The sequence below is a fragment of the Phascolarctos cinereus genome, unplaced genomic scaffold, assembly GCF_003287225.1.
Source record: "Phascolarctos cinereus isolate Bilbo 61053 unplaced genomic scaffold, phaCin_HiC Scaffold_4;HRSCAF=312, whole genome shotgun sequence".
Taxonomy (NCBI): domain Eukaryota; kingdom Metazoa; phylum Chordata; class Mammalia; order Diprotodontia; family Phascolarctidae; genus Phascolarctos; species Phascolarctos cinereus.
The window spans coordinates 705549992-705568224 of NW_027555847.1; the positions used below are offsets into that span (position 1 = coordinate 705549992).

Sequence of the window (18233 nt, forward strand, 5' to 3'; positions counted from 1 at the left end):
GTCACATAGCTGCCCCCTAGTTTACCATTATTTTTAAAAAAATAACTTATTTTTATCATTCATTTTTTTCTTTTGAGTTCCACATTCTTTCCCTCCCACCCCTCTCCATACACTGAAATCAGTGTTTGAATTCACTTTCCATCTGTTCATGTGAGTCTTCTGATGCTTCTCTGGATTCATCACATTGTTCATTTCATGCAGTGCAATAGTAGCCCATGACATTACTTTTGTTTAGCTGTTCCCCAGCTAATGAACAGCTACTTTGTGTCTAGTTCTTTGCTACTATAAAAAAATATTGCTATGAACATTTTGGTATATTTTGTATTTATACCAAATGTATAAATACTAATATATTTATACTAATATAAATACTAACAAAATGCTATATATGATATATAAATACTAAATGCTAAAGTATTTATACTAAACATATTTAGTATATTTTGGTGTGTATAGGACCTTCTTTCAACTACCTGTGTATCTTTTGGGAACATTTTTTCCCACAGTCAGCTAGCATTAAGTACCTACTATGTACAGACACTGTGGTAAGCACTGGGGTTACAAATAAAAGTAAAAAACAGAAGATTTGTTTGTTTGTTTGTTTGTTTTTCACCTCAGAAACCGAAGCCAGACCCTCAGCTCTGAGACCAGTGTGGACGAAACTGGTGTCTTTGAAGGTTTGAAGCTCGAAGATAACTCCTCTCCACCCATCTTCTCCGGATTAGCGGGTCTGCAGCCAGGTACCCTTACAGCCACCCCATTCCAGTCAGGCTTGGTTCTGGGCTCATCCCCTGGAGGTGGGGAGGTGTTCATACAGATGCCAGCCCCCCGAGAAGAAGGCACCAGCCGGGGAGAGAGCGGGACCTTTCATCACCGACCAGCCTCCCACCACTTCCACCACGGCCACCACCGAGGAAGCTCCCTGCTGCATGTGGGTGGTGACCGGCACGGGCATGGAGAAGAAGGTGGCGAAGATCAGCCGGGGACGCCGGCCCCAGCCCTCTCAGAACTCAAGGCCGTGATGTGCTGGCTGCAGAAAGGACTCCCTTTCATCTTAATCCTCTTGGCCAAACTGTGCTTCCAACATAAGCTGGGTGAGTTCTGAGAAGGTCTGTCTTGAGTGACCCAGAAAGAACATGGAGGGGAATTAACTTGGACCTAGATCACAGATTTCAAGCCTAGAGAGCCAAGATCCTTCACTCTCAAGTCAGACAACCTGGGGTTCCAATAACCTCTCTGACGCTTCATTCCTATGAGACTTTGAACAGTAATAACACAATCACTAACATTTATACTTGTGGCACCATAGTTCATGGAGCGCCAGCCTGGAGTCAGGGAGACTCATCTTCCTCAGTTTAAATCTGGCCTCAGACACTTACTAGCTGGGTGACCCTGGACAAGTCACTTAATCCTGTTTGCCTCAGTTTCCTCATCTGTAAGATGAGCTGGAAGGAAATGGCAAACCACTCCAGTATCTCTGCCAAGAAAACCTCAGATGGGGGCATGAAGAGTCAGACATAACCTTAGACTCCAAAATCCACTGTTCTTTCCTTTGTATCTGTCTCATTAATTAGGAAAAGGTGGCTTAAAAACTCAATTAATATCAGACTTGACTTTTTTTGAAGTGAATTATTATCACCATTTCATTAAGTCCCTTCACTTTCCAGTGCTCTAGACAGCTGAGACTAAGTCTTAGCACAGGTGCCAAGCTGCACCTGGGATTCCCTAGGCCAGTGAAATCGTAAGTCCCCTCCCTACTCTGGGCTAGGCGAGGGAGGCACCTTGTGGGGGTGGGGGCTGAATTTGGACCAGGAAGACCTGGGTTCAAGGCCTGCTTTTGGCATCTAATGACTGCCTGTATGGCTGTAGACTGGTTACTTAACTTCTCAGGGCCCACAACAGCTAAGATTATAAACTGCAAATAGGTTGCCAGTCTATACCAACAGAAAACGTTTCCAAGTCTGATTTCCCTAACCAGATGAAGTCACAAGTTCAGGCCACTCCTTTTGTCCCCTAACTCCCTTTCCCCTAAAATCCTGCAAAGCACCATACTGAACACTGAGGCCTATTGGGGAGCGAGACTTCTAACTTCATCAATATAAGGGACTCCCAATTTTTTTTTTTTGGCAATTAGGGTTAAGTGACTTGCCCAGGGTCACACAGCTAGTAGCTAATGAGTGTTGAGTGTTTGGTCTGAGGCCACATTTGACATTTGAACTCAGGTCCTCCTGACTTCAGGGCCAGGGCTCTATCCGTTGCGCCACCTAGCTTCCCCTCCCAATTTTTTTTAGCAATGCAGATCAGCACCTATGTGTTACCTCACATGAAGTCTTAGAGAATTGCCTGGAAATTTGAACCCAGGCCACCTTGACTGAGGCTGGCTCTCTAGCCACTACCTCAGGCTGTCTCTCTTGCCTTGCACATAGTAGGTACTTAATAAAGTCATTGACAGGCACACACTAATATTAAGTGTATACCTTATCGTCCCTTGGATACAGAGAGAACAAATGAAAACGTCCAAGGCTGTCTGGGAGATTCCATTTGGTGTGTTTCCCCAGATAAGGAATGAGTCCATACAAAGCAGCTTCATCCAGGGGTTGGAGAGGATGCTAATAATGGTGGGCAGGGGGGAAAGGCCTTGGGTACGAGGGGCTGTGCTCTGAAGGAAGCTGGGGATGGGTGCCAAGAGGTGGAGGGGCATCCTGGGAATGCCTTTAGTGCCCCTTCCTTCCTTCCACCAACGAGCCTGACCCCCGTCTGTCCCCCCCTAGGCATTGCCGTGTGCATTGGGATGGCCAGCACGTTCGCCTATGCCAACTCCACCCTCCGTGAGCAGGTGTCTCTAAAGGTGAGTCTGTTTGCTTCCCATGGAGGGAGAGCTCTGGTCTTTTCTGGGGCCAGGTTGGTGCCTCAGTTTCTCACAAGACCTCTTCCCCAAACCTCTTTTGCCAGCCTTAGCTATTATGAACATCATGTCAGCAGTGTAATGGGCCAGCCGAGAATGCTGGTGGGGTATTGGGCAGGAAGAAAGGCAGAGCGAGGAGATGAGAGTCCAGCCGTCCTCGGCACTCATGAGACCTCCCCTGGGGTATTGTGTTCATTTCAGGGTGCCATAGTGCAGATAGCACACTGGTAAGCTGGACAGGATCTTGAAGGGTGCAGTCAAGATGGAGAAGGGCCTTAAGTCTGCATCACGAGGACAGGCTGAAGGAGCTGAAGATGTTTAGCCAAGAGAAGGCTCTAGGGGAAGGTGTGACAACTCTCTTCAAGGGTTGGCATGTGTAAGAAGAATCCTTAATAATCATAGCTAGCATGTCTATGGCACTTTTAAGTTAACAAAGCACTCATTTGATCCTCACAACACCCGAGAGGTAGGTATAATCATTATACCTATTTTACAGACAAGAAAACTGAGGCAGCAGCATCTAACGTGTCTGTAGTGATCTAAGGTTTGCAGAGAACTTTACCTACACAACAATCCTGGGGGATGGGTGCTATTATTATCCCCATTTTACAGATGAGAAAACTGAGGCAGACAGGTGGAGTAACTTGCCACACACGTCAGGACTTGAATGCAGGCATTCCAAACTCCAAACCCAGTGTGCTATCCATGGTGCTGCCCAGCTGCTTATAGATCCCCACTCCACTATACCCAGCACAGAGCCACTCACCCTCTGCTCTGGGGTCTCGGGTGAGGTGGTGCCCACTTTGGGAATGCTGTCAAGGGTAAGAAGCATTTCCATGCCCCAAGCCCAAAGCTGCCTCTCTTCTCCCCCCTGCTCCTGGTTCTGCCCTCTGGGGCCAGGCAGAACAGGGCACGCACAGCTAGTCATAGTGGAGAACCTGAGGCATTTGGACTCAGGAAGACCTAAATTCTGATCCGGCCAACCTGGGGCAGGCAAATCAGCCTCACTTTTTTTCTGTGTTGCATGCAGATATTAACAATTATTCTGCCTGCCTCCCAGGGTTATTGGGAGGAGAATGCTTCATCAAACTTAATTGAGCATGATATAAAAATCGGTCGTTATTATCTTCATTAGTCCTGCTTCCAGCATGGAATAGGAGATAGAGAGCTAGGCAGGAATTTAGGAAGACCTGAGTTCAAATCTTAGCTCTTATTATCACTGGCACCTCCTTGGGCCTCAGTTTCCTTTTCTGTCTCAGACCAGATGTCCCCTGAGGCCCAGGTCTAGAGCTGTGATCCTGTGATCTTTTTTCACACCTGTCCTTTCATCCTTATGGGGACCTTCCAGTGTGGAAACTTCCTTCCCCAAGACAGCTCAGCAGCTCTTCTGTAACAGGGTCAGGAGAGCAAAGATGTGGAGCCAAAAAGGGCCTTCAAAGGCATCTAGTCCAAACCCTTCATTTTACAGATGAGAAAACTAAGGTCTGGAGGGGTGAATCCAGTGAGAAGCAGTGCTGCAGAGGGAATAGAGAACTGGCCTTGGATTCAGAAAGACATGGGTTCAAATCCTGCCTCTGAAACACACTGGCTATGTGACCCTGGACAAGTCACTTCCATCTCAGTGCTCAAATAGAGACTGATAACTGCAGGCTTCATATTGACTGAGAAAACCATAAATTCACATTATCTATGCTGTATTGTATTTTTATTTATTTTGTTAAATATTTCCCAATTACATTTTAATCTTGTCTGGGCTGCGCTCAAGTTTTATAAACCACATGCAGCCTGGCCTCTGTTTAACACCCAGCTCTCTGAGGCTACATAGTGGGGAGCAGGGACCTCCATTGGTAGAAGCGCCTTACCCCAGAGTGCCCTGTGGCCACACTGGAAATTACACTGTCTCTCAACGCGTACATATCTGTGTTCAACTATATGAAAAACAAATGCAAGGTATGAGGGGCATTAGCAGCCAGGGGATATCAGGAAAGGTCTCATGGAGGAGGTCAAGTCAAGGCAGCAGGCATTTATTAAGTGCCTGCTGTGTGTAAGGGACTGTGATGTGTTTCATAAATATTCTCTCATTTACTTCTAACAGTTTATGTAGCCTGAAATTGAGACACCCTGTACTATCTCATGTGTACCTCACAAAAACAGTAGGGTAGGTGCTATTATTATCCCACTTTACAGATGAGAAAACTGAGGCAGACAGGTTACATGACTTGTCCAGGGTCACATAGCTAGACAAGTGTCTGAGGCTGGATTTGAACTCAGGTCTTCCAGATTCCAGGTCCAGTGGTTTGTGAACTGTGGCACGCCTGTAGCTTCATGATGGCACAGCTGGTCTGTGGCAGAGACAGGTCCTGAATCTGACAAAAAAAAAGCTGGTCATTATTTTTGTTTAGTTGTTTCAGTCATGTTTGACTCTCTGTGACCCCATTTGGGGTTTTCTTGGCAAAGATACCAGGGTGGTTTGCCATTTCTTTCTCCAGCTCATTTTATGGATGTAGAAACAGAGGCAAACAGGGTTAAGTGACATGCCCAGGGTCACACAGCTGGTAAGTGTCTGAGGCTGGATTTGAACTCAGGAAGATGGGTTTTCCTGACTCCAGGCCCAGCACTCTATGCACTATGGCACCACCCAGCTGCCCTAAAGGCCAGCCCTCTACTAGGCTACAGTGTCTCTCCATTTTGCTTTTATTAATATGTAAATATTACTAATAATATATTTAAGGCTTAATATAATTAATAAATAGCAATATTAAACAATGATATAATAATTAAACAACAGTATTGTAATGTACAATGTTATTTACATTATAAAAATATATTTATAATGTAATAATAATAATTTTTCTTGGATTTGAACTCAGTGGTTCTAGGGTAGATTTTCTAGTGAAAATCTTTACCAGAAGAACCTGCTCTACCTTCTTTTCTTGAGTATTGTGTCCTGGCTTTCCCAGTATGTGGCTAAGTCCAAGTTCATCCTTTGGCTCTGGCCTGGATTTATATAGAATTAAACTGGCAGGCATGATTTACTGGGGTGAAGAAGGTTCCTCAGTGGCTTAATCACACTCATCACAACCGTCTGTTGGCCCAGAGTGCCTTCTGAGGTCATTCACCGTGACCACTCCTGAAATAATGGGTGGATGGAGAGGCATTTCTATTGTCCAGTCTCTGCAAATGCACATTGGAACAGTGAGCGATATTCTGATCTGTGTCTGGAGACGGGGTGGATCGAGCATTTACTGAAACCTCGCTTAGGTTGACAGTGAGAATGTGATGACATCATCTCATCCCAGCCACAAACTATCACGGGAAGCCAGCGGACCTTGGAAAATGCTTAACTTTGCCTAATCAAAGGCAGTCTGCCTGTGCTCTGTGCCTGCCTGTGTCCGAGAATGGAGACAGAGCTACCTTTTGTCTGTAGCCAAGGGGATTGCTCCCACAAAAGAAAGATGGCCGTGAATTCAGTTCAATTCAAGAAATACGTATTTGGTGGGGGTGTATTATGTTTTTGGAGCTGGGGAATCCCCATACAAAATCAAAACAATCCCTGCCTTCAAGGCCCTCATATTCCACTGGAAGGATACAACATATAAACAAATAAGTCAACTCAAAGTGCTTATAAAATAGATAGAATATAATATGTGTAGAAAAGAAAAAATATATATATATGTATAAAATGCAATATATGTCGATTCAAAGTATATACAAAACAGGGTAGAATAGAATAGAATTTATATAATCCAATATATGTCAATTCAAAGTGTATACAAAATAGGATAGAATAGAATTTATATAATAATAGCATAGCATATGGCAATTCAAAGTGTATACAAAATAGGATATGTCTAGAATAGAATACATAACACACTATATGTCAATTTAAAATGTATAGAAAATAAAGATAGGATATAATGTAAGTATAGAATAGAATATATATAACATATAAGTCAATTCAAAGTGGATACAAAATAGGTTATAAGTACAAAATAGAATATCTATAATGCAATGTAATATATGTCAGTTCAAAGTGGATAGAAATAAAGATAAGATATAAGTATAGAATAGAATACAATAGAATATATGTTAATTCCAAGTGTATACAACATAGATAAACTCTAGAATAGAATATAATACACTATAATATATGTCAATTCAAAGTGTATAAAAATAAAGATAGGATATAAGTATAGAATAGAATATATATAATACAACACATAGGTCAGTTCAAGGTGTATAACAAAATAAAAATAGAATATAATATAGAATACAATATAGTATGTTAATTCCAAATGTATACAAAATAGAGATAGGATATAATATAATATATAATAATAATAACTAACATTTATATAGGGCTTTAAGGTTTACAAAGCACTTTACCCATATTATATCATTTGATCATGACAACAACCCTAGGAGAGAGGTGCCATTATCCCCATTTTACAGTTGAGAAAACTGAGGCAGAGGTTAAGTGACTTAATCAGAGTCACGTAACTAGTAGATATTTGGGGCTGAATTTGAACTCAGGTCTTCCTTAGTCCAACTCCATCATTCTCTCCGCCATGCCGCCTAGTGGTCTGCAATGTATTCACTTGCATTCTGTTCACACCCACCATGTACATTTCCATCACCCCTCTGCTGGCTATATTTTCAGTTCTTTGTCCATCTTATTAATGAGGAATAATAAAAGCAACCTATCATAATGGTCAGAGTGCCAACTAACGGGAAGGTGACGGTGTCCTGAATTCTTGCCATGTGAGTATTGCTGTCAGAAAGAGCAGAGCTCGAATGACAGCATTGACATTTATTAGTTGTGTGACCATAGGGAAAGCAAGGGGGACCTGTATACAGAGTTATAGACAAGTTATGATCTGTCATCTTTATTAGTTCCTTATTAAATAAATTACCCTTTTAAATGAACACTGTCCTTTGTTTTCATTGCAAATTCCTTGTGCTAAGGAAATGACATATTGTTTGCATATGGATAAGGAAATAAACACAGCTAAGTCAAATGACTTCCAAGGTGTCGCAGGAGTAATGGTGCTAATACTAAAAGTTAGCCTTTCTTGGGCCCTCTGAGGCTTGCTAAGCTCGTTACAAGTATTTGAACCTCACAACAGCCCTGGGAGGTGTGTGCCATTATTCTCCTTTTTTAAAGATGGGGAAACTGAGGCAGAGAGTGGTTAAGTGCTTTGTCTAGAGTTATACAGCTAGTTAGAATTTGAGGCAGGATTTGAATTCGGATCTTCCTGTGTCAAGGTCCAGCATTGAGTGTCAAAGGCAGGATTTGAATCCACATCTTCCAGCTGTAAGATCTATGTACTTTACATGATACCAAGATACTTTCCAAATAGTTTGTCCTTAGAGAAGGAAGAGAGTCGATCTACAGGCATTTAGTCAGAATTTAGTAGGTGCTAGGCCCTGTGGTAGGGCTGCTAGGTGGCACCGTAGTGCACAGTATCAGGCCTGGCGTCAGGAAGACCTGAGTTCAAATCTGGCGTCAGACATTTACTAACTGTGACCCTGGGCAAGTCACTTAATCCTGTTTGCCTCAGTTTCCTCCTGTGTAAAATGAACTGGAGAAGGAAATGGCAAACCACTGCAGTATCTTTGCCAAGAAAATCTCAAATACGGTTCAAAGAGTTGGACACAACTGAAAAGCATCTAAATGCCAGCAGTAACAGGCCCTGTGGTAGGTGCTGGGCATAAGACAAGATAAGACAAAAATGGGACTATTCCTGTCCTCAGGACGCTCACGTTCTATCAGGGCAGACAACGTGTGCACATATAAGTGTAGTCAGAATAAATACAAGAAAAAGCTGTAGACTTTGGCTATAGACTTGCCTTTTTTTCCCCCTTTTTCTTCTAAACTGAAGATTCTCTTGTAGGCCTATCACACTGAGCCAGGAGTCAGGAAGACCTGAGTTCAAATCTTACCTCAGGACAAGTCACTTAGCCTCTGTCTACCTCATTTTCCTCAACTGTAAAATGGGGATAATAAAGCACCTACCTCCCAGAGCTGTGAGATCAAGTGAGATAATATTTGCAAAGCATTTAGCACAGAACCTGGCACATAGCTTACTAAATGCTTCTTCCTTCCTTCCTATCTCTTGTTTGTCTTCAGGAAAAGAGATCAGTCCTGGTCATCTTCTGGATTTTGGCCTTCCTGGTGGGGAATACCCTTTATGTACTGTATACATTTAGCTCCCAGCAGCTGTACAACAGGTGAGGACAAACGACTCTCTGACTCCCCTGGGCTTAAACGGGAGGGTAGAGAACATGGGCCTTGGGGCCAGAGCAGAAGCCTTCAAGCTTGTTTAATAGCATGCAGAAGTAAATGATTCAGTTCCTACCTTGTGCCAGGCAATCATTCGATCAGTAGGCATTTATTAATTACCTACTGTATGCCAGGCACTGTGTGAGGTGGTGGGGATAGAGAAACAAAATGAAACAATTCCTGCCCTCTAGCACCTTCTATTCTCATGGGAGGATACAATATCGTTCAACCACCAAGCATTATTAAGTGCCTCCTGTATGCCGGGAGCTGTTTTAGGCTCTGGAGTTACAGGTGCAAAGATTGAAATATTCCCTGCTCACGCTAATGAGAGAGGAATCAAGTAGAGTTTGGGGATATTACAGAGGGAGAAAACACTAGACTTTGGGAGGGGCAGAGGCCATAAAAATCAAGGGAGGCTTCATAGAGGAGGAAGCACCTGAACACCTGAACTGAGGCCTCATGGAGGACAAATTTCTGAGGGGCAGAGATGAGGAGGAAATATACTCTAGATACCTTGTTGTGGTTGAATCATTTCAGTTATATCTGACTCTCTGTGACCCTGTCTGGGGTTTTCTTGGCAGAAATACTGGAGTGGTTGGCCATTTCCTTCTCCAGCTCATTTTACAGATGAGGAAACTGAGGCAAGCAGGGTGAAGTGACTTGCCCAGGGTCACACAGCTAGTAAATGTCTGAGGCCAGACTTGAACTCAGGGAGATGAGTCCTCCTGACTTCAGGCCCAGCACTCTGTGCAGTATGGCGCCCCTTAGCTTCCCCCATAAGGGAAGAAGACAGAATACCAACTTCTGTAGTGGATGGAGCAGTCAGGAAGACCAGAGTTCAAGGCCAGACTCTGGTAGGGGACCTTGGGCAAAGAAAGAAGGAAGAAAACAAGCATTTATCAGGTACCTACTATGTGGCAGGCACTGTGCTAAGCACTTTATGAATATTATCTTATTGATCTTCACAACAACCGTGGGAGGTAGATACTGTTATCCCCATTTTGCAGTTGAGGAAACTGAGGCAGACAAGAGGTGAAGTGACTTGCCCAGGATCACACAGCTAAGAAATATTATGAGGCTGGATTTGAACTCAGGTCTTCCTGACTCCATTTCTTGCACTCTGTCCTCCTTACCACTGAGCTGCCTCAGGGAACTAGGCAAAAAAAAAAAATAAGCAGACGTAAATGATCAGGGGGTTGTTAGACTGCAACATATGATCAAGAAGTAGATTATGTAAGTCACTGTGGAAAGAGCAGCGACTCTGGAGCATGTCCCAGGACCTGGATTCAAATTCTGCCCCTGATGCTTGTGACTTCTGATGCTAAATGACCCTTGGGAAAGTCATTTAACCTTGCTTGTGCCTCAGTTTCTTCATCTGTAAAATGGATAAGGTTGGACTAGAGTTCCCTTCCAGCCCTAGATCTATGACCCTGTAATCCCGAGTCATCTAACCTACCTGGGCCTCAGTTTTCTCATCTATAAAATGGGTGGCCTCTGAGGTCCCTTCCGGCTATGGATCTGTGACATTGATAAGTTGGAGACCATCCAGTGGGGGGCTTAGAGGAAAGAGAAAGATCTTGAAATTATACCACAGGAGGATCAGCTGAAGAAATTAGGGGCATTTAACCTGGAGAAGAAAACGCTTGGGGTTGGGGGAGTGTGAGGACATGACAGCTCTGTGTGAAAGGGCTTCATGCAGAAGAAGGGATGAACCTCTTTCTGGTCGGCCCCAGAATATAAGACTAGCATTAACAGAAGGAAATTACCAAGAGATGGAGCTCACTCTTGTGTAATCTTCCTGGAGAGCTCTCCAAGAGGAGGGAGTAGGCTTCCCTTCACGAGAGGTCTTCAGGCATCTGCTGCACAATCCCTTTCTCAGGTATAATTTGGACTCCTGGCCTGTAAGGGTGACTACTGGCCTCCAGCTGTGAATACTCTGTGGATATGAGTTCTGTAAGATGTCAGGAGAAATTGAAAGAGGTCTTCAGCACCATGGATAGAGCACTGGGCCTGGAGTCAGGAACACCAGAGTTCAGATTTGACCTCAGACACTTACTAGCTGGGCAAGTCACTTAAAACTTTGCCTCAATTTCCTCATCTGTAAAATGAGGACTCCCAGGGATGTTGCAAGGATAATATGAGATAATATTTGTAAAGTGCTTTGTGAACATTAAAGCCGTCATTATCATCTCATCATCATCGTGGGCACAGTAGTCACCGTTACTTGAGGACATAGACCAGGATGGGCAGGGATTGATGGGTTTTAATCTGCACCATTAGAAGGAACACTCAAATTGATGAGTATAAGCCATATATAGGAATTTGGAGAAGGGAACAATTATTGTGACCTGGAGTTGTCTGTTTGGTTGAGGTAGCCCTTGAAATGCAGCCCCTTTGGTTTGAAAACTGAGTTGTAGGCATAAGCAATATTTTTTCCTCTCTTCTTCAACCTGGGAAGGGTTCGGTTGGTTCTGAATCTATGGTACTTGTCCAGTGAATTTTGTCCTGTTGCCCAAGCCCTGCTTGAGAACTGGAGCAGAGGGTTGGGGTGGGGGCTGGGGAGTTAGAGTTTTCCTGGAATTTCAGACACATTTCCAGCTAGCACCATTCACTGTCCCTTATTTGTATTACACACACACACACACACACACTGGGGCTTAGAAGAGTCAGGGCCCTTTATAAACAGGACTGAGTCAAACTCTAGGCACTTGAGACAGGGGCAGAGAGAGAAAGACTTATTAGTGAAGAATATAGACGCATCCTTTCACTCATTCCGGACACCAGCTAGAAACAGGAGAGGGATGCCCTTTGATAACAGGGGTCAGAGAGAACAAACCTAATTATCCTTTCATGTAACAATCCTTTTGAGACCTGAAGACCCCTGGGTCTTCCCAACTCCAGGTTGCTTCTACCAATCCTCATATGAGAAGGGCTCAGCCCCTTTCCCTGGCTGGTTGCAGTCTCTTGCATGTTCTCCAATTCGCCATCTCCTCGCAGACCCAAACACAGCACTCTCCAGATGTGGCCCAACCTGGGCAGAATGTGGGGGGAGCCATCACCTGCCCAGTCTAGTTGCCTTGGCCCAGGGAATTTGATCTTCAGCTCTGGGCTGATGCATAGACTAAGGGAACCTGACTCTCTGCGTCCTCCCTACCAGCCTCATCTTCCTGAAACCCAACCTGGACAGCCTGGATTTCTTTGACCTGCTGTGGATCGTGGGAATCGCTGACTTCATGCTGAAATACGTCACCATCGCACTCAAGTGTCTCGTAGTGGCCCTGCCCAAGATCATCCTGGCTGTCAAGTCCAAGGTAAGGAGCTGCTTCCATGGTCAGGCCCAGTCACCCTAAAGTGAGGCATTTCAGGGTGACAGCTTTGGGCCTTGGGGTGAGGGATCTAACAACTGGAAGAAGAGGAAGATGGAGGATCTAGTGGTGGGGTCTAACCACTGTCCCTGTGTGGAGTGCAAATGCTATGGCATATTGGCACATAAAGCCCCTTACTCTTCCAACCTAATGTCCTTAAACTGTCTACTGTCGTGGAATCATGGAATGTCAGACTTGAGAAGGACTTTAGAACAGGGAACGTCAGGGCTGGGAGGGGCCTTAGAACAGGGAATGTCAGAGCAAAGAGGGCCCTTAGAACAAGGAATGGCAGAGCTGGGAGGGGCCTTAGAACAGGGAAGGTCAGAGCAGGGAGGGGCCTTAGAACAGGGAATGTCAGAGCATGGAGGGGCCTTAGAACAGGGAATGTCAGAGCTGGGAGGGGCCTTAGAACAAGGAATGTCAGAGCTGGGAGGGGCCTTAGAACAGGGAATGGCAGAGCTGGGAGAGGATGTCAGAGCTAGCTTTATATAGCACCTGCTATGGGCCAGGCATTGCACTACCTCATTTGATCCTCACAACAACTCTAGGAGGCAGATGCTGTTATTATCCCCATTTTACAATGGAAGAAACTGAGGCAAACAGAACTTAAATGACTTATTCAAGGTCACCCAGCTAGGATGTGTCTGAGGCCAGATTTGAACTCAGATCTTCCTGTCTCCAGACCCAGTGCTCTAAATCTTTCTGTCACCCAATTGCCCCTGAAGCTATGTGACTTTTCCTCAGGGGGACTCAGTTTCCTTTGCTTAGAATGAGGGGGTTGAACCAGATACCCTCTTCTAGCCCAAAGATCTTTAGAGAGTGCCCTGAATTCTAGCAGAGTCAGAGTCACAGAATAAGAGAGAAGCAGATTCAGGGACACAGAGTCAAGTATCCAGGATGACATTTCTTGGGATACCTTGCCTGATGTAACCTGCCTCGCTGCCTCCCTCCTACCACCAGAGAGGGGCACCTTTCCCCTCTCAGTTTCCCCATCTGTAAAATGGGAGTGATTGTAATTGATCATTGCAAGACCAACTTCAAAGGGCAGTTGTAAGGAAAGTACTTGGTAAGCCATAATGAAATGGAGAAATGTGAGGGGTTTATAACACCCAAAGAAACAATTTACTATGATAACTGTAATAATAATGATCATTTTTGTTAATAAGTAGAAAAAGAAGAAATGAGAACTCTGTGAGGACTGGATTAAATGCAGAGTCCTCCATACCCTGCTTCCGGACTTGTCCCAGGGAGCCCACAGAAGGGGAGCCTATATCCCAATACTTTTGTTCTGCTGCAAAAAGCAGTATTTTCTCCTCCTATGAAATAGTCTATAAAACATTCAACATTAAGGCATAATAGGAGGAGAGTGACTTATCCACAGGCCTGTTAGATTTGAATTTCAGCAACAAGAACAATAGCAACAATAATAAATAACATAATAAGAACTATAATTCTTCTTTAAAATATTAAATTAATATCAATAATAATAACTGCATTTATATAGCTTACTAAGTGGCAGGCACTGTGGTAAGTCCATTATAAATAATTTTTCATTTGATCTCACAATGACCCTGACAGGTAGGTGCTATATGATGCCCATTTTACAGATGAAGAAACGGAGGCAAACAGAGGTCAAGTGAGTTGGCCAGGGTCACACAGCTAGTAAGTGAAGCTGGATTGGAGCTCAGGTCTCTCTGACTCCAGGTCTAGCACTCTATCTACTGCACCACCTAAAAAGTAAAGAAAAAAATAAGATGATGATGATGGTGATGATGATGGTGATGGTGATGATGATGACGATGGTGTTGATGATGATGATGGTGATGGTGATGATGGTGATGATGACGATGACGATGATGATGGTGACAATGATGATGATGATGATGATGATGGTGGTGACGATGATGACGATAATGATGGTGGTGATGATGATGATGGTGGTGACGATGATGGTGATGAAGGATAAGGGATCCACCTGTGATTTCTTTGGTACAGGGAATTCCCAGGTGAGGAGACCCTTCTATCAACGCAGGTTGGCATCTTCTCTACAATTTAGAGTCTGAGAGGTTAGGGCCACATAGCCAGGATGAATCAGAGGCAGCACTCTCTCTCCTCTGCCTCTCATCCAATAATGAAAACAATAGTCATAATTATTTCTGAGCATAAATAACCACCACGGTTATAAAAAATCCTCCTCCCTTGGCTGTGTTCTGGAGCCTGGCGGCTTGAGGCCAGACTGCTTCGAGAGCAGCTGGTAAGGTGTGACTCCAGCCCAGGGACACAGCAGCTCCCACCACCCAAGGGCTATGCTGGTGGCTTCCTGGGAGCTGTCTTCCATGACGAGCAGCAGCTTGCAGTCACCAGCTGCTCAGGTCAGGATGGACTGGTGCCTGCCGGGTGCCTGGGTCCCAGGTGCTTGGTGGCTTTTGGAACATCCTGTCTCCTTTCAGCTAGCCCATCTCCCTGGGCCCTAGGGGAGCCCTGGGACAGTGCAGGGCCTGGCACATTGTAAGCTATGTATAAATATTAGCTTTGATGGTGATGATGATGATGATGATGAAGATGAAGACAGATCCCAGGCCTCACCTAACTCTGTCCAAGACAATTGCCCAGCCCCCTGGCATAGAGCATCGGTTTACCTGAGCTCTCATTATTCTGCTGGGATCTTGTCAATAGTCTGAAGCTATAGACAATGTGGGTGGGCTTTCCCTGAAGAAAGAGATATTGAAATATTTTGCTCTGGCATTGAAGTAGGCATTGGCTTCACGAAGAGATGCGAATATAGCAGGTTTTCTAGCTGACATCTGCCAATGACCCACTATGGGCCAGGCCCATAGTGGGTGCTTCGTAAATAATCATGGACTGTTTGTCGGTTGTGGCTAGACCCAGAGTTCAGCCCGAGAACTTCCTGACCCCAATTTAGTCAAGGCTCGGAACAGATGGGAAAGAAGCGCAGGAGCCGAGTAGCCACTCCAGGCCGCTGGGTGCTGGGGAGTCCAGCCAAGCCCCAGCTTCAGAGGTGGGCGTTCAGACTTCTGCTGCACTGTCTGTGGAAGCGGGACCACGTGGCCAGGGAAGACGCATCGTTCTCAGGAAACAGAAGATTTCCATGCCACTTTTGCACTGGCTGCTCCGGGGTGTGAAACCCCCTACACCCGTGGGAGGAGGCAGCCTTCTGGACCAGCTGACTAGCTGCTCCCCCTTCTCATCCTGCCCTCATGCAACCTCTGTGAATCCTTAGGCCTATGCCAGGAGCCAGCTCCCTCCTCATCCCTGCCTGCTCAGAGAAGTCTGGGTCCAGAATGGGAGGCTACCCCAGAGGTCAGCTAGTCTGGGCTGATTGTACAGATGAGGAAACTGAGGCCCAGGAAACTAAAGTGATTAATTAAATTAACTAAAGGACCTCAGAGTCATCTACTCTACACCGATTGTACAGATAAGGAAACTGAGGCCCAGGAAACTAAAGTAATTAATTAAATTAATTAAGGGACCCCAGAGGCCATCTAGTCTAGTCCCCTTATTGTACAGATGAGGAAGCTGAGGCTCAGGGGAGATCATAGAATCTAGATTTGGAGCTGGAAGAAATTGTTGGGGTCCTCTAGTCTAACTTCCTCATTTTACATTTGAGGAAACTGAGGCCAGGTAAGTGAAGTGATGTCCAAGGTCGTCCATAGGATCAGAGCTCCAGAGCCATCTAATTCAGTCCCTTCTTTCTGCACCGTACCATGTCTCTCCTGTGTCTTATTTCATCTCTGAATAATCAGCCTCCAGAATCATGTCTTGTACATAACAGGCCCTTGATGAATTATTATTGAATTGGGGCTAGACTTCATATGATAGACTGAGGAGCTGAAAGGGTCCATCAAGATCATCAAGGCCAACTCCCTCAGATTACAGATGAGGAAACTGAGATATGAGTAAGTTGTTCAAGGTCAAAGAGGCAGCAAATAGCTGAGCCCAGATTTGAAGTCGGGTTATCTGACTTCAAATCCAACACTCCGCTTGCTTCCTGTCTCTCTGTAATTATCAACAAATCATTTTTCCTCTCTAGGTTTCAGTTTCCTTTGCCTATAAAATGAAGGGATTCTGTAAAAAGGTGGTGGGCTACAGGTGTGACATGAGACATACACTATCAGAGGTGGCCGTTATATTTGTCCGGCCTAACTATACTTTGATGCAAAGAAGGTTTTTATTAGAGAGGAAGTAAGTGATTTTAAATGAATAAAAACGTTAAAATAAAATATGATGAGAAAGTCAGATCAGATGATCTCAATGGTTCCCATCTGCGTCTAACAGTCTACAAGTTCACATAACATTTTTCTGAGTCTTAACAAGAGCGAGGTCACTTCCTCTTCCAACAGGGCCTAGCTGGTGATTGGCCAAGGCTGGATGGCCTGGGGGTGGAAGGGTAGGGATGGAGCTCTCCGTTCCCTTGTGGCCAGCGGAGGTGTTCACGACAGTTATTAATGTAACCCTGGCAACTGTCCAACTCCTCTTTATTATTATTATTATTTTATTCTGCGAGATTAATGTGCTAGGTCATAGTAGGATCCAGCCTGTAAAAGTGATGTGAATAGTCTTCCCAAGATAAATTGCGGCCTTCGAAAAAGTTCACAGCCTTTCCTTGCTTGTCTGAGTGCTGTCCCTGTGCTCATTAATCCTTGTCTGGGGAGAAGAAAAGGGGCTAGGTCTTTATTTGCCGCTTCGGTGGGAGGTTGGTAGAATCACATCTGTCAAGGGCCTGTAATGGCTCACAGCGCAGATGCTTCATCCTTGGTACCTTTCTCTGTCTGCTGATAGTTCAGCAAATTTATTATTATTTTTTTAATTTAAAGTGCTTTTGGCATTTGGGTCTGGTTGACGGCCCCACGATCCCCTGATGTGAGAGACTAGGTCTGCCACCTTGTCTGGAGACTCTGGGGAATCTCTTCATTTTCTCTGTTCTTCTACTCATTTCTGCTCCCCAGTGTCATCTTCCCCTACTTCCCGAGCTCCTCTGTGAGATCACTAACCCCCATGCCACCCTACTGTGTCTCCAGCTGAGAATGGGCAAGAGTCCTTTAGCACTGAATGGCAGCTAGCCAAGATGGCCATGGAAATCTAGAGATGGTCAGTCTTCTTCACCATTGAGAAGGAAGCATCAGCCAGTCCTGCTTCAGTCACCTGAATTGTGGCGTGAACTTGCACAAATTACTTTCATTCTCTGAGCCTTTGTTTGCCTATCTGCAAAATAAATGGATTAGGTTATATGCTCTCCAAAGGCCCTCCAAGCTTGGGCATTCTGTGTTCTAGGGTTCCTTTGGGTTCCTACATTCTTTGTTCTAAGGCCCCTCTTATCTCTGACATTCCCTGTTCTAAGGCCCCTCCCAGCCCTGACATTCCTAGTTCTAAGGCCCCTCCCAGCCCTGACATTCCTTGTTCTAAGGCCTCCCAGCTCTGACATTCCCTGTTCTAAGGCCCCTCCAGCTCTGACATTCCCTGTTCTAAGGCCCTCCCAGCTCTGACATTCCCTGTTCTAATGCCCCTCCCAGCTCTGACATCCAAGGGCTGTCTGACCTAGCACCTCTTCCAACTCATTAACCCAAGATCTGTTCAGCCATACGAAGGCCCAGTGAGCGCTCACAGGTATAGCTCTATTGGAGCTGTTGAGGAGAAAACTCAGTTCTCCTCATGGATCCTT

At 44.9% G+C, this 18233-nt stretch overlaps 1 protein-coding gene across 3 annotated transcripts in view; it reads left to right on the top strand.

Annotated features, from left to right (window-relative positions):
- Positions 1 to 18233, top strand: part of RNFT2 (ring finger protein, transmembrane 2) — a 76231-nt gene that overhangs the window by 17208 nt on the left and 40790 nt on the right. For all 3 annotated transcript variants that reach the window (XM_078154353.1, XM_021007934.2, XM_078154352.1), the window contains exons 4-7: positions 619 to 1094; positions 2772 to 2848; positions 9036 to 9136; positions 12346 to 12499. In XM_078154353.1, the coding sequence (XP_078010479.1) occupies positions 619 to 1094; positions 2772 to 2848; positions 9036 to 9136; positions 12346 to 12499 (808 nt within the window). The remainder of the gene's footprint in view (positions 1 to 618; positions 1095 to 2771; positions 2849 to 9035; positions 9137 to 12345; positions 12500 to 18233) is intronic.